This window comes from Fusarium falciforme, chromosome 10 (assembly GCF_026873545.1).
Source record: "Fusarium falciforme chromosome 10, complete sequence".
NCBI classification, from domain to species: Eukaryota; Fungi; Ascomycota; class Sordariomycetes; order Hypocreales; family Nectriaceae; genus Fusarium; species Fusarium falciforme.
In genome coordinates this window covers 2,126,377-2,137,806 of record NC_070553.1, presented here as the reverse complement: position 1 = coordinate 2,137,806, position 11,430 = coordinate 2,126,377, and the positions used below count along the sequence as shown (strand labels likewise).

General features: G+C 54.1%; 3 protein-coding genes across 3 annotated transcripts; 1 reads left to right on the top strand and 2 right to left on the bottom strand.

Moving 5' to 3' along the window:
• Positions 1-1,284: 1,284 nt before the first annotated feature.
• On the top strand, positions 1,285-5,467 carry NCS54_01256700 (Hypothetical protein; the record flags this gene model as incomplete). The annotated part of the gene is made up of 2 exons (XM_053157795.1): positions 1,285-1,312; positions 1,341-5,467. The coding sequence occupies 2 exons, from the start codon at positions 1,285-1,287 to the stop codon at positions 5,465-5,467; spliced, it is 4,155 nt and encodes a 1,384-aa protein (XP_053013770.1).
• Positions 5,468-6,198: 731 nt separating this feature from the next.
• On the bottom strand, positions 6,199-7,570 carry NCS54_01256600 (TRNA (adenine(58)-N(1))-methyltransferase catalytic subunit TRM61; the record flags this gene model as incomplete). The annotated part of the gene is made up of 3 exons (XM_053157794.1): positions 6,199-7,131; positions 7,194-7,429; positions 7,486-7,570. 3 exons carry the CDS (start codon positions 7,568-7,570, stop codon positions 6,199-6,201), a joined length of 1,254 nt encoding a protein of 417 aa, XP_053013769.1.
• An 890-nt stretch (positions 7,571-8,460) lies between these two features.
• NCS54_01256500 (Clr5 domain-containing protein) lies at positions 8,461-11,198 on the bottom strand (the record flags this gene model as incomplete). The annotated part of the gene is made up of 3 exons (XM_053157793.1): positions 8,461-9,820; positions 9,867-10,048; positions 10,104-11,198. The coding sequence occupies 3 exons, from the start codon at positions 11,196-11,198 to the stop codon at positions 8,461-8,463; spliced, it is 2,637 nt and encodes an 878-aa protein (XP_053013768.1).
• Positions 11,199-11,430: the final 232 nt, after the last annotated feature.

Below are 11,430 nucleotides of genomic sequence, written 5' to 3'. Positions count from 1 at the left end.
TCCAGGGCCCTCTCAATGGCTCCCGGCTCACAAGTTGAGCGGACCCGACGGGCTGCCAGTGGCAGACGAAGTTGTTGCTCCCAGAAATGCGTGCAAATCCCAGCAAGGGCTCGATGCCCAATCAGCGGCCCAAGACGCCTCAAGGGCCGTCCCATAGGACCATGGGCCATGCACCCTGTGGGAGAGGTGCGGCGCAGTGTGCACAACGGCAGACGCTTAGTGAGGAGGTCCGCTGGCAAGGCTCGCTGGCCAAAGAGATGACTCAAGCCGTGGTCCTTGGCCTGCCATCGATATCGGCGACTCCACGCAGATGTCGACGCCTCAACAGGCACACACTCACACGCCCACACCAGGGTCTCGATGGAGGGCTCCAGGGTCCCATGTCTGCTGCCCAGCCAGGGTCGCAAGCGCCACAGTCAGAATCGCCCATCCCTCTCAAGTACCCTCGTCCCTTGGCCAAGGTACTCATGTACCGGCCGCCCTCATCCAGTCATGATTATGCCCCAGAAAGTCGTCCATCACCTAAATACTATGCTCCCGTCGCCCTTTCGGGCCTCCCCGCTGCTATGTCTTCTACTACTTCTATATCCCGCTCTCTTCTTTGCCACCGCAGTCTGTTCCTGCGTCTTTTTCTTTTCCTTGAGTCTCAAATACCCCCATCCCCACTTACACATTAAACAAACGTTCGTACACGGACATCGTATCGTCTTCACGACTCAGTCGGTCAGCCATCACATCGACGGAAGCGCCAACTCTACGACTTAGACGCGGGTTCTCTCACACCATCACCATTGAACTAGCCCTCTTCGAGCCGATATACCCTTGACAGCCCGAGAACGGTTTCAGTCCCACACCACTCAAGCCAACCCCCTCCGCACTAATACCGACGACTTTCTGCTCGCTCGATTCACAATCTCGTTCGTTTTGGCTTTCATATATCTCATAAACCCCTCTCCCATCTGCCCCCGCTTGTGAATCATGGGCCGAGATACACAGTTTCGGCACTGAAGGTTGGAAGATGGAATCTCTTAGAGCGGGGTCTGGTCTGCCGACCAGACCCGTGGAAGGGTCTCGCAGCAGACGGTTGGCCGAACCCGGAAGTCTGCTGGGCCCGACGAGGCCGTTGAACAGAACAAGCAAGAGGGAGGAAGTTCCACGATCATTACCGAGGCCTTCTTCGGGCTCGCGCCCAAGTGCAGGCAGAAGCGTTTCTCAGCCTTCGCCTTCTACTCGACGACCCTCGATCCCAACACCACGACCCGGCCTGAACCACCAAGCACAATCATGGGGTTCTACCAGCACCTCAACGACTGTCCGATCAACTGCTAACAACCGCGGAGGCTTGGGATCATCTTCTTCAGCAAGGCCCGCTGATAATGCCTCAAAGTCTAACCCCAATGTCCTTCGAAGGAAGAAGTCGTCCCTGTCCCGAGATGTCACGACAACTCGCAATGGATCATCTCGAACGAGCTCCTCATCATCTCAGCAAAAGCAACAGAGCTCGCTCGACCCGGAACGTCTCGGAACACCACTGGATCGAGAACTCACCTGCAGCCCGGCCGAGATCCAAGTTGCAGAGGTCATTGAGGTAACGAAGCCAGGAAGGTCATCGGTCATCTACCCTGAGCTCGACCGATATCGAAACATCCGACGACCTTCAGATAGCTCTGAGACCCATATCGAAGTTCCATTCCGATTAGCGACACACGACCTCCCGCCTCCTACCCCGGCCAGTTTACTCTTTTCCGGAACTAGTGGTAGTCCTTCGACTAGGTTTTCGGAGTCTCCTGGACCAGGACCTTACAGCCGTGACACCACCCCGACTTCGATTGCTTCCCAGTCGCCTTGCCTGATTGTACCTCATCGCAGCAACCAAGTCAAAGGCCGATTGCAAAGTCCTTCTATCACTAGGCCCCCGGTTACTAGACGAAGGGCCGGCAGTATCCCGAATGAGGTTGATGCTATCACCGCTGATCCCCATGGATTGGCGTCTGTCAGAGAGTCGCTGGCTTCTTCTTCCTCGAACTCAACTGTTCGGGAAGCCACCATCAAGAAGAACAAGAAACTGCCACCACCACCCCCAAGCCCTCCACCACGAAAGTCTTCACAACATTTCAGGGAGGAGACCTCATCGCCAAGGAGTGTGCGAAAGGTATCACGGCCTGTTCTGCGATCTCCTTCACCTGACCGGACCCAGTCCTCCGCGTCCCCAAGGGCCATCCCGCCTTCACGACCCAGCCGAGATGGCACCCCAGATATGCAGTCACAATTATTCAGTGCCATACCGGTCATCCACAGCAACCTTTCCTCCCAATCTCTGCCGATAGAGAGACGGGGAAGTGATTCGGGGATCCCGTCCACTCTCTCGCCTCCTACCACGCAGATTTCCCATGGCACTAGGGCATCGTCGACGTCTCAACTCCCTATCAAAGGTGAAATGTCTTCTCGGACCGGGACGAGAGTGGTAACAGAACCCCAAAAGACCAAGCCTACTGAGAAGCCTAGAGCCACTCGCACGCCAAGCCCTCATGTGCCGAGCTCCTTCTCGCGGTTCCCTTTTTTTGGTCGCAAAAAGACTGCAGAGGTAATTCAGCCAGATAAGAAGGAGAAGGAGAAGGAGAAGGAAAAAGAAGATGAAAAGGACAAGAAGCCTGTCCGCAAAGGCCCTGCAGCTGGCACCGGCCATGAAGGCTATGGACGCCTCGGCACTCATAAACGACGCAGTGGAAGCATCAGCAAATTGGTTCGTGGAAACAAAGCATCCCAGGAGACCCTCGCCAGCAACGACTCCTTTTTGTCCGACCGTGTCAACCCTGTGGTCATTGCTGGGGGTGAGGTTGTCGAAAACCGAAATGCGAGTTCAGAACTGTCTCGGACTGAGAGTTCTCAGAGTCTGAGTAGTGATCTGCCCAAGCCTGGAAGTTCACATGCCCGCAAAAACTCTCGGCACACCTTATGGCCATCACCTATGTCACGCACTCCCCATCCTGCCTTCAGCCCTCGCCGACCCTCTGAGAGCAGTGAGTCTGATGTTGTTACAATGAACTCGACTATTGCTTTTCGGAGGTCTGTTCAGCGTCTCCGGTCCTCGCCCGAGGATCCTTTGAGACTTCCCCATCCTATCAACACATCTGGCACTACCACATCACCAATGACGAGCTTTGATACCAGTGTCATGTCAGACGACTCCCACTTTGAGTTGCAACGCGAGATTTCTCGCGAGGCGAGACCAGCCCATCCTGCTCCCAAGAAGCTCGTCAAGAGACCACGCTCGCCTCGGAAGTGGAACTTGTTTGGAAGGTCAACGAGTAGCCAGCAAGTTCCCAAGCAGAACGAGAAGGTTGCTGCCACAGTCAAGGTTGTTGAGAAGAAGCCTATGCCCTTCTATGCAATGATGGACTCGTCTGAGCAAGACGATAGCGAGCCTATGGACGTTCAAGAAGTCTTGAGGTACGCTGAAGTTTATGGGAAGTCGCCTAGTCTTGGTGGAACCCCCGAACTTCCCCAAGAAACACCTGAGGTGCGCTCGTCCACGAGTTCTCTGACACGACCTGCACAGCAGGCGCGGAGGAGAAGCCTCGAGCCCAAGGCCAAAGCCAAGGTCCGATCACCTCCTGCTCAGCAAACTGTGAAGGTACCCATTGTTCAACCAACATCATCAGGTACCACCACGGGCCGACGCAGCAGGCTTCCCCAAGTTGGTAGGATCCCCAAGGTGGTGAGCAACCGGACTGAGAATACTGCCTCCCCCAAGAGCTTTTCTCGTCCCTTCAGAGCCAGTTTGCAACTGGATCCTCCCAATCTTGAGGTTCCTGACGTCGACCCGGTCGCCAAGGGCCCAACACCCCCCAAGCCATCAACTCCTGTCCCTGACCTTACCATGGAAGGCTCGACGATAGGAAGCACCAACAAAACCTCGTCGCAGGGCTCGATCCCTGGAATGTCTCCAGGAATTAGCCGGGTTGAAAAGGAATTCCTAGCCTTTTCACCTAGGAAGGGCTCTGAAGGGACAATCGGAACTTCTAGCTCGAGCTGCTCTGGGATCTTGTCATTCGCCGGCTCCACAGCCATCATTCCCCAACCCAATGACCCTCCAGCAGAGGATGAGGTCTGGGATGAGTATGATGATCTTCTTGGTGAGGACGCTGCCAAGGGACTACCCTCAGCTACTTCATCAAAGGGGGTTCCTTTCCACCTCGAGAGGTATCAGTCGAAGCTGTCCAACAAGGGGAAGCCTTTGGAATCCCCCACAATTGTCCTCGATGATCGAAAGGCAGATAGGCTGTCAAAGGCGACAACCATTTCCAGCACCTGCAGTGCTGATATGACAGAGAGACTCAAAGCTGCTTTCCAACCTCACCCAAGCCCCACAGCTTCCTTTTCAGTCTCTGAGTTTGTTTCGGGCTATGGAGACCGCAACAAGAGCACTGAGGTCGTCAAGGCGGTTACAGGGTCGCGACGAAGCAGCCAGTCATCTTCCGGTACAAGACGGTCGAACGGCAGCTGTTCCTCTGAGGATGGCTCCCCACTTGCGCAAGTCAACCTCCGGGTTGGCTCAATGACAGTCAGCAAGTGGCTCACCTTTGGACATGTGCTCTTTAGCGATGTTCGCCATGAGCTCGTTCCAGTCGAGGGCTCTCTGAAGCGACACTCCATCTTGGTGATTGATGGCCTCGGTAACGATGACTGGTCCTTTTACGCTGCCGAAACTTATCCAGCTGCCACCTTCTTCAATCTGTCCCCTCGAGCTCCTCTGCCCCCAGAGCTCAAGAGTTCGTCCTCAAGCTTCCCTCTTAGCCCACCCAACCACCACCAGATCCAGTACATGTCTCACCTCGACAAGTTTCCCTTTGCTCCTCAAAGCTTCATGGCAGTTGTCTACCGGTTCCCTGTGGCGGCACCGGAGGCATACTACCGCAGCATTCTTACAGAAGCTCGCCGTGTGCTGAAGCCTGGTGGTTACATCGAGCTCTCCATTCTCGATGTTGACCTGAACAATATGGGCAATCGAGGTCGTCGCACGGTACGCCGACTCAAGGAGAGGATCAACGAGAAGACCCCGGATACGAGTCTCGGCTCGACCGCGGATCTCATTCTGCGTCTTTTGGGCAAGGCTGGTTTCACTACCATCAAGGCAGCGCGTGTTGGTGTGCCTGTTGCCAGTTCCGTTACTCGCCCGAACGAGGGGAAAGGCAAGGATGTCGCTAGTAAGAAGAAGGATCACCCGAGCCTCTCTGAGATGATGAGCGACAACAGCCCCTTGGCGGACGAGGGCATCACCAAGATGGTTAGCCGTGTTGGCCGTTGGTGGTACACACGTTGCTACGAGAATGCAGCGGAGAACCCCTCCGGAAGAAGCATCTGGAGTGACAGACATCTACTGTCCGAGTGCGAGGAGCTTGGAACGAGCTTGAAGCTCATGGTCTGCTGTGCCCGAGCTCCCCTGGAACGCATCACCAGTGTTTGATTAACCCACACTCCTTTATATTTTCCTTTCTGTCATTGCATTGGGCAGGTATACATCATGACGGAAGATTATCAACGGGCGCGAGCCCCAACTACAGAACCCCATGCGTGGGATGTACAACATTATCTCAACTCTCACTAGGTCAAGCAAGGTTAGCAACACCTTGAAACTTGACTACGCCACACATACTCAGTGTCTCGCTTCACATACACGCGAGACACTCTACTATCGTTGCATTTCTTACTCGTTTAATGTTCGGTGCCGCAGGTCGGAGTGACCACGCACTGGATGCATTGGTATTTCTTTTCTTTTCTTCATATGATGAATGGCTTTCTGGCATGGAATTAATAGGGGGCAATGCTGGACATTGCACTTCTAGGTCTCCGCCGCGGAACAGCAAGTTTGGGGAGAATTGGAGTGCAAAGTTAGGTACTTTGGAAAAGGATGATGTGACGAAATCTTGATGATGACTTTTGGGGGAGGATATGACTTGATGTTTTATTTAGCATGTGCATAGAGATACCCTTCATGTTTTGGGGATAAGCGAGAACAAAATAGCAAGCGATGTTTGTTTGATTCTTCATGAATTCGTTTACTCTATTGATGATATCCGTGGCCGTTTCTCCATGTCTATCCTTGAGTGTAGCTATCATACAGATTTTCGTGTAGTTTACAAAAAATGTTTACATGGGAGAGTGACTTTCCAGGCAGGTGAGAGGCCATTTGGAGGTCTATGAGCTCTCTGATGGCTTTTCACTCTTGGGCACCTCATCGGTCCCCGTGAGCTCATCCAGCTCAGAGACAGCCTCATCGCCCAAGGACTGAGCTTCAGATAGCACCTGCCCAGCGGGCCATCGACGCATTACAGCAACAAATCCACCGCCGGCTATGCGATCACCAACTCGGGGTCGCATGACTTGGACAGGGGAACCATCAGGCTGGTCCTTGGGAATGACTGTCTTGACATCCCACTCCTTGCCGCCACCAGTGTCACGTACACCATCAGCCGTGGTGGAGACTGGCAGCTCAATGACCCTCTCTGGACGTATGGGCTGTCCTGAACGGAGTATCCAGGCTTGGAAGTCGGCGATCTGGCTGATGGACGGAGTGAAGATGATGAGCAGGCCGTTGGGCTGGAGGGCCTGGATGACGGGGCCGGCGTGGTCGTGCGCCGAGGGGAGGTCGAGAATGGCATGGGAGAGGAAGGGCTCATCGTTCGTCTGGGCGAGACGGGAGGAGATGTATTCGTCGATGGAGCCGATGTGGAAGTCGACGGTGGGGAAGTAGAGTGCACGGCGGAATTGGCGAATGAGGCTATGCGCCGCCCGCGAGTGCTTATGGTTGCGATCGAGAGTGTGTAGTATAGCACGGCGATTGTTACGGTAGGTTTCGTACTCGGTCTCGACCTCGGGGGAGAGGTCGAGGCCGAATTCGTCCCTTTTATACCGGGCACTGCAGAGGGCGTTGCGCAAGCTGGGAGGCACGGCTGGGTTTCCAGCATGAAGAGCCCGAGCAAGATGCAGCGTTAGACTGCCCATGCCCGTTCCAGCCTCGAATATCTCGAACGGCGGAGGCGTCTGGTCGGTATCGTACTCCTCTTCGCCAGGACGAGGGAGGTTCAAGTCAAGGAGCGAGACGATGATGTTTGCATCATGGGGATAGATCTAGAAGGTAAAGGCCAAAGTTAGCCATAGTTCAAGCCCAATTGATACCAGAGGACTTGTACCGGCGTGGCATACCGCGCGCTGTTGATGATGTAGGATGCCATGGACGGCTCATGCAGCACGACGCTGCGGCCCGAGCTGTCCACCACTGTATCGAGCACACTGCGGCCAATCAGGTCGGACGAGTTGACGGAGCCACCGTAAGAGAGACGTATTCGAGAGTCGGCGCGGAGAGGAGCGGTAAGGTGCCATTTGGGAGCTCTTTTGCCCTGCTGTCGTAGAAAGAGGACGTCATTTTCTGGAGGAGAGTTAGCATGATGGAGTCTTGGTGGGTTGGATTGGCGGTGTTTGGACCTTGAATTGTACGGGATGATGAGTATAAACGGCGGAAAGGTAGAGAGAGCCGTCCTCTTAGGACTGAGGGGCTGGCGAGGCGCATTGTGGGAGATTGAAGCCTGGAGCTGGAGAGCAACTGTTTGTCATGATGCGAATTTCTGAGAGTTGAGTTTTGCGCCGGGGATATCTCGGGTAACGGGATCTCTGCATCCTCAACATACAACACTGTTTATAGCTAATTGTGTCTCATCATATGAAGACGTTCAACATCTCAAAGAAGGAATGCTCACAAATAGGTAGGTAGTCCCAAGTTTAGAATGTTTTGTTGGTATTTCTCTTTCTAAAATTTGCCTGCCTCACGAGTAAAGATTTTCCCTCTCTTTCTCGCTGCAGGATGCGCCTATCTCGAGGTCTGTAGGTTGAAGGGGTTTTTGGGTATCGCCTTCCCTCGTTGATGGAGGGATTATAAAAAAAGATGTAAAAATCAAATGTCCTCCAGTTCCTTCCTTCCTTCCTTCATTCCCGTGACCGCCTGCCTTCCCTATCGCGGCTCTTTCAATAATCTCCTTTTCTCCCTTCTTCATCCCTCTCCCTCTTGATGCTCCGTCACCTCAACTCCGCCCGTTCAACCCCGAATTTCATCCAATGCATGTCCTCGCGTGGTTCCTAATATACATGGGGGATAATGCAAGAAAAAAAAAATGAATACGAGAATGTCCAAGATTCCATCGTCCAGCCGCAACGGGCAACGATCCGGAAACGCCGAGAAAAAAGAAGCCGCAAAGAAATATATGCTGGTGCCAGACTCCAGGCTGTGTATACGGGGTCGGTGAGACTGCATATGGGGCATTTGCATCGTCTCGGAGGAACGTTTACTAGATCCGTCATTCAGTCGTCCACGTCTTTCAAAGAGGCCGGTGTCGTCGGGGCGAGCACATGGCAGGTTGGTGTTTGCTGAGGCAGCGAGAACTAATGGTCGACCAGAGATCCTGCTCAGATGAACGACCACTTGTTGCCCCCCATTTGCTGCTCCATTGCCGCCGCCCATGAGTCCTGCGCCTGCAGCTGCGGCGCACGTTGTTGTTGTTGCTGCTGTTGATGATGGTGCTGCGGTTGTTGTTGCTGCTGCTGTTGTGGCATGTGCTCTGGGGCGTGTTCCGTTGTGTGGAAGTCCTCTTCGAAGTATGGAATAACTCGCACGCCCACATGCTCCTCGAGAAGCCTAACTCCAGAGTCGTATCTTCGTCGGCATCGCTTCGTCCAGGGATCGACCTTGACGGGACTGTGATAACAAAAGACGTTGGGCTGTTGGCCTCGAACAGGGAATATGAGTCCCATCCCTCGCGCATGATGCCAGAGGTCGATGGTCGTTTGCTTCGTTGCATCTGATTGGGGGTGTGCAGCAACCATTAGTTGCACAATGGTATATCGCAACACGAAGACCTCAACGCTGTTTGCGCCCTGTCGGTGCTCCATTTGCCGTTGCAAAAGTCGAAGTTCTGCCACCAACTTCTCCAATCGCTCGGGGTTCGCGTGGTTATAGAAGGTCGCCAAATCGGTCCACGTTCGAGCGACATATGGGTGCTTCCGCCCATAGATGGCCTCCAATTCTTCCGCAATGGTAGGGATGCTGGCCCACAAAAGGTCTGAGAGTGTCCCCGGGCCATGTTTTTGCTGAACCTCATATAAACAGGCAAAGATTTGTCGCAGAGGATGTGACCGCTCAAAGTTGGTTGTCGAGTATGCCGCCAGATACTTGCATAAGGCCGTCATCATGCCGGGATCACGACGGACCATACCAAGAAGCAGCTCCTGGATTCCTTGGGGTGATAGCTTCTTCAAATCGACTTCGAGCTGCTTGAAGGCCTTCATAAGGAAATGTCCGCCCTGGTCAGTGTCCCTCATTTCAAAGTTGTGGTTTGCCTCGAGCAAAAGATCGCTGGATCCTGCTCCCCACACCATGATTGTCTGCCATCCAACTTGAGCATCGGTTTCCACCTCGAATTGTCGACACTGCAAAAAGGCCTTCCTCATATTGCTGATGATAGTCTCCTGCGCCCGGAGCAGATCGGGGGACTGGAGGTATCCTGGCGCAGGTGGAGGAGTCGGAGTTCGACATCGGATGTGAGCTGGGAGCTCGGCAGGCAACTCGAAATCGATCAAGTCGTACTCGGTGACGCCCTTTCTCTTCAGGTACGTGCCCAGGTTGACGACCTTTCCGTTGCGAACAAACTCGGATACTTTTCCCTCGGCATCTCGTTGAAATTTCTTCGACAGCAGACGCTTAACCTCCTCCTCGGTGTTGTTTTTGACAAAACCCCACTGTGAGAATCGAGTCTTGTACATCTTGGGGCTGTGGAGGGTGAGAAATGATCATGCAGCCTAGGAGCGAAACTTACGTTGCCTGAAAGCCGTACTTGTCAGCCATGATGGACATGACCTCCTTGAGCGGCTTTCGTTCATCGAGGTAGAGGGTTCGAATTGTGTTCTTGAACGACTCCCAGGCCTCGGCAGGGACTTGTTCCCTCGAAGGCCGGCTCCCCGTTTGTGATCTTTGGGATACTGAACTTCTCCGTTCACTCTGACAAGGGCCATTAGCATGTTGATTCGCTCAGGGGAAAGTGTGAGAGACATACCGCCAGTGTATGTGGAGCAGGAGAAGCTTGAGATAAATGTGGTGTTGAAGGTTCACGTTTGATAGCAGGGCTGAAGGCTGCGGGTGTGGATATTTGTGATCGTGATGGTTGTCGAATAGGGTGTCTTGGTTTCGCGGGAGGTCTCATTGGAGCCTTACCCTTTGCAATGGAGCCAGAGTTGGAGTTGAAATCCAAGACGAGCTGGCTTCCAGCATTCATGACTGGTTTAGGAGTTGAGGGGATGGGAGGTTTTGCGAAATAGCCACCGGAAGTGGAGGAACTACTAGTACCTTGGAATTGATCCATGGTAGGTTTGGGAGTCATTGGCACAGGTGGTCGCCAAATGGCAAAACCAGGAGTGCCTGGCACGCCTGGAGTAGCCGGGCTCGGAGAGGCGACTTTGGGGTTATTCATGATGGGGGTTGCCACCATGGGCGACGCAGCCATGGAGGTTTCCATGGGGGTGGCTACTCTGTTGTTGACCATGAAGCTATTCATACTTCCAAAGTGTCCGGACGAGGAACCAACGCCTGGACTGGATACCGACAAATCATGATATCCGCCAAATGCTATGGGAGGTGGGCTAGCAATCGGGCTGGTGACCCTCGACTGGTCACCCAGAAGTCCATAGTTGGGTTCGGAGGGACTGGCGAGAGGGCTCGTGAGGATGGGAGATGCGACGCTGAAGGTACCGAACGGCGACGAAACAGACGGCTCTTGATTGACCGGACTTGATATCGTGTTGGATGGTCTCGGAGGAAGCGGCGGCGCAAAGCCTTTGTTCTCGAAATGCGCGACAAGACGACCAACGCCGCCTCCGGCCTGAGGACTCATGTTGTCGAGTTCGACATTTTCGGCTACAGCATCTTGGTGTTGAAAGCGCGTCTGATAGTCGGTTGGGGTCGGCGCCCAGTCCATGCCGGAGGAGTCGCCATATTGCCGGTCTGAGGCATAGATGGACTGGGAATGGTCGGTCGAGAAGGAAGCCGAGTTGTTGGCGAGGCCATACCTTGGCCAGGCTTCATCGGTGAAGCCATAAGAGGGTTGCCCGTTGGAGTCGGAAGCACGAGGCCCGCCGGGTGGTTGATTGAACATGTTCGCCTGGGGGCGCGCAGGGCGGACAAGAGATGCCCGTACCGCTGGCTCAAGAGCAGTCAGTGACGGGCTGAGGCGAGTGGAAAGCCTCGGCTGGGTCCTCAGTCGCCAATGCGAGGATTCATCACTCGTCAAGGTGGCGAGCGATGGAGCTCAGTTGGTGGTCGAAGAGCGGGAGGATGGATAGGCGGGCAGAAGCGCCCATGATTAAAGGTACGTATAATAATAAAGA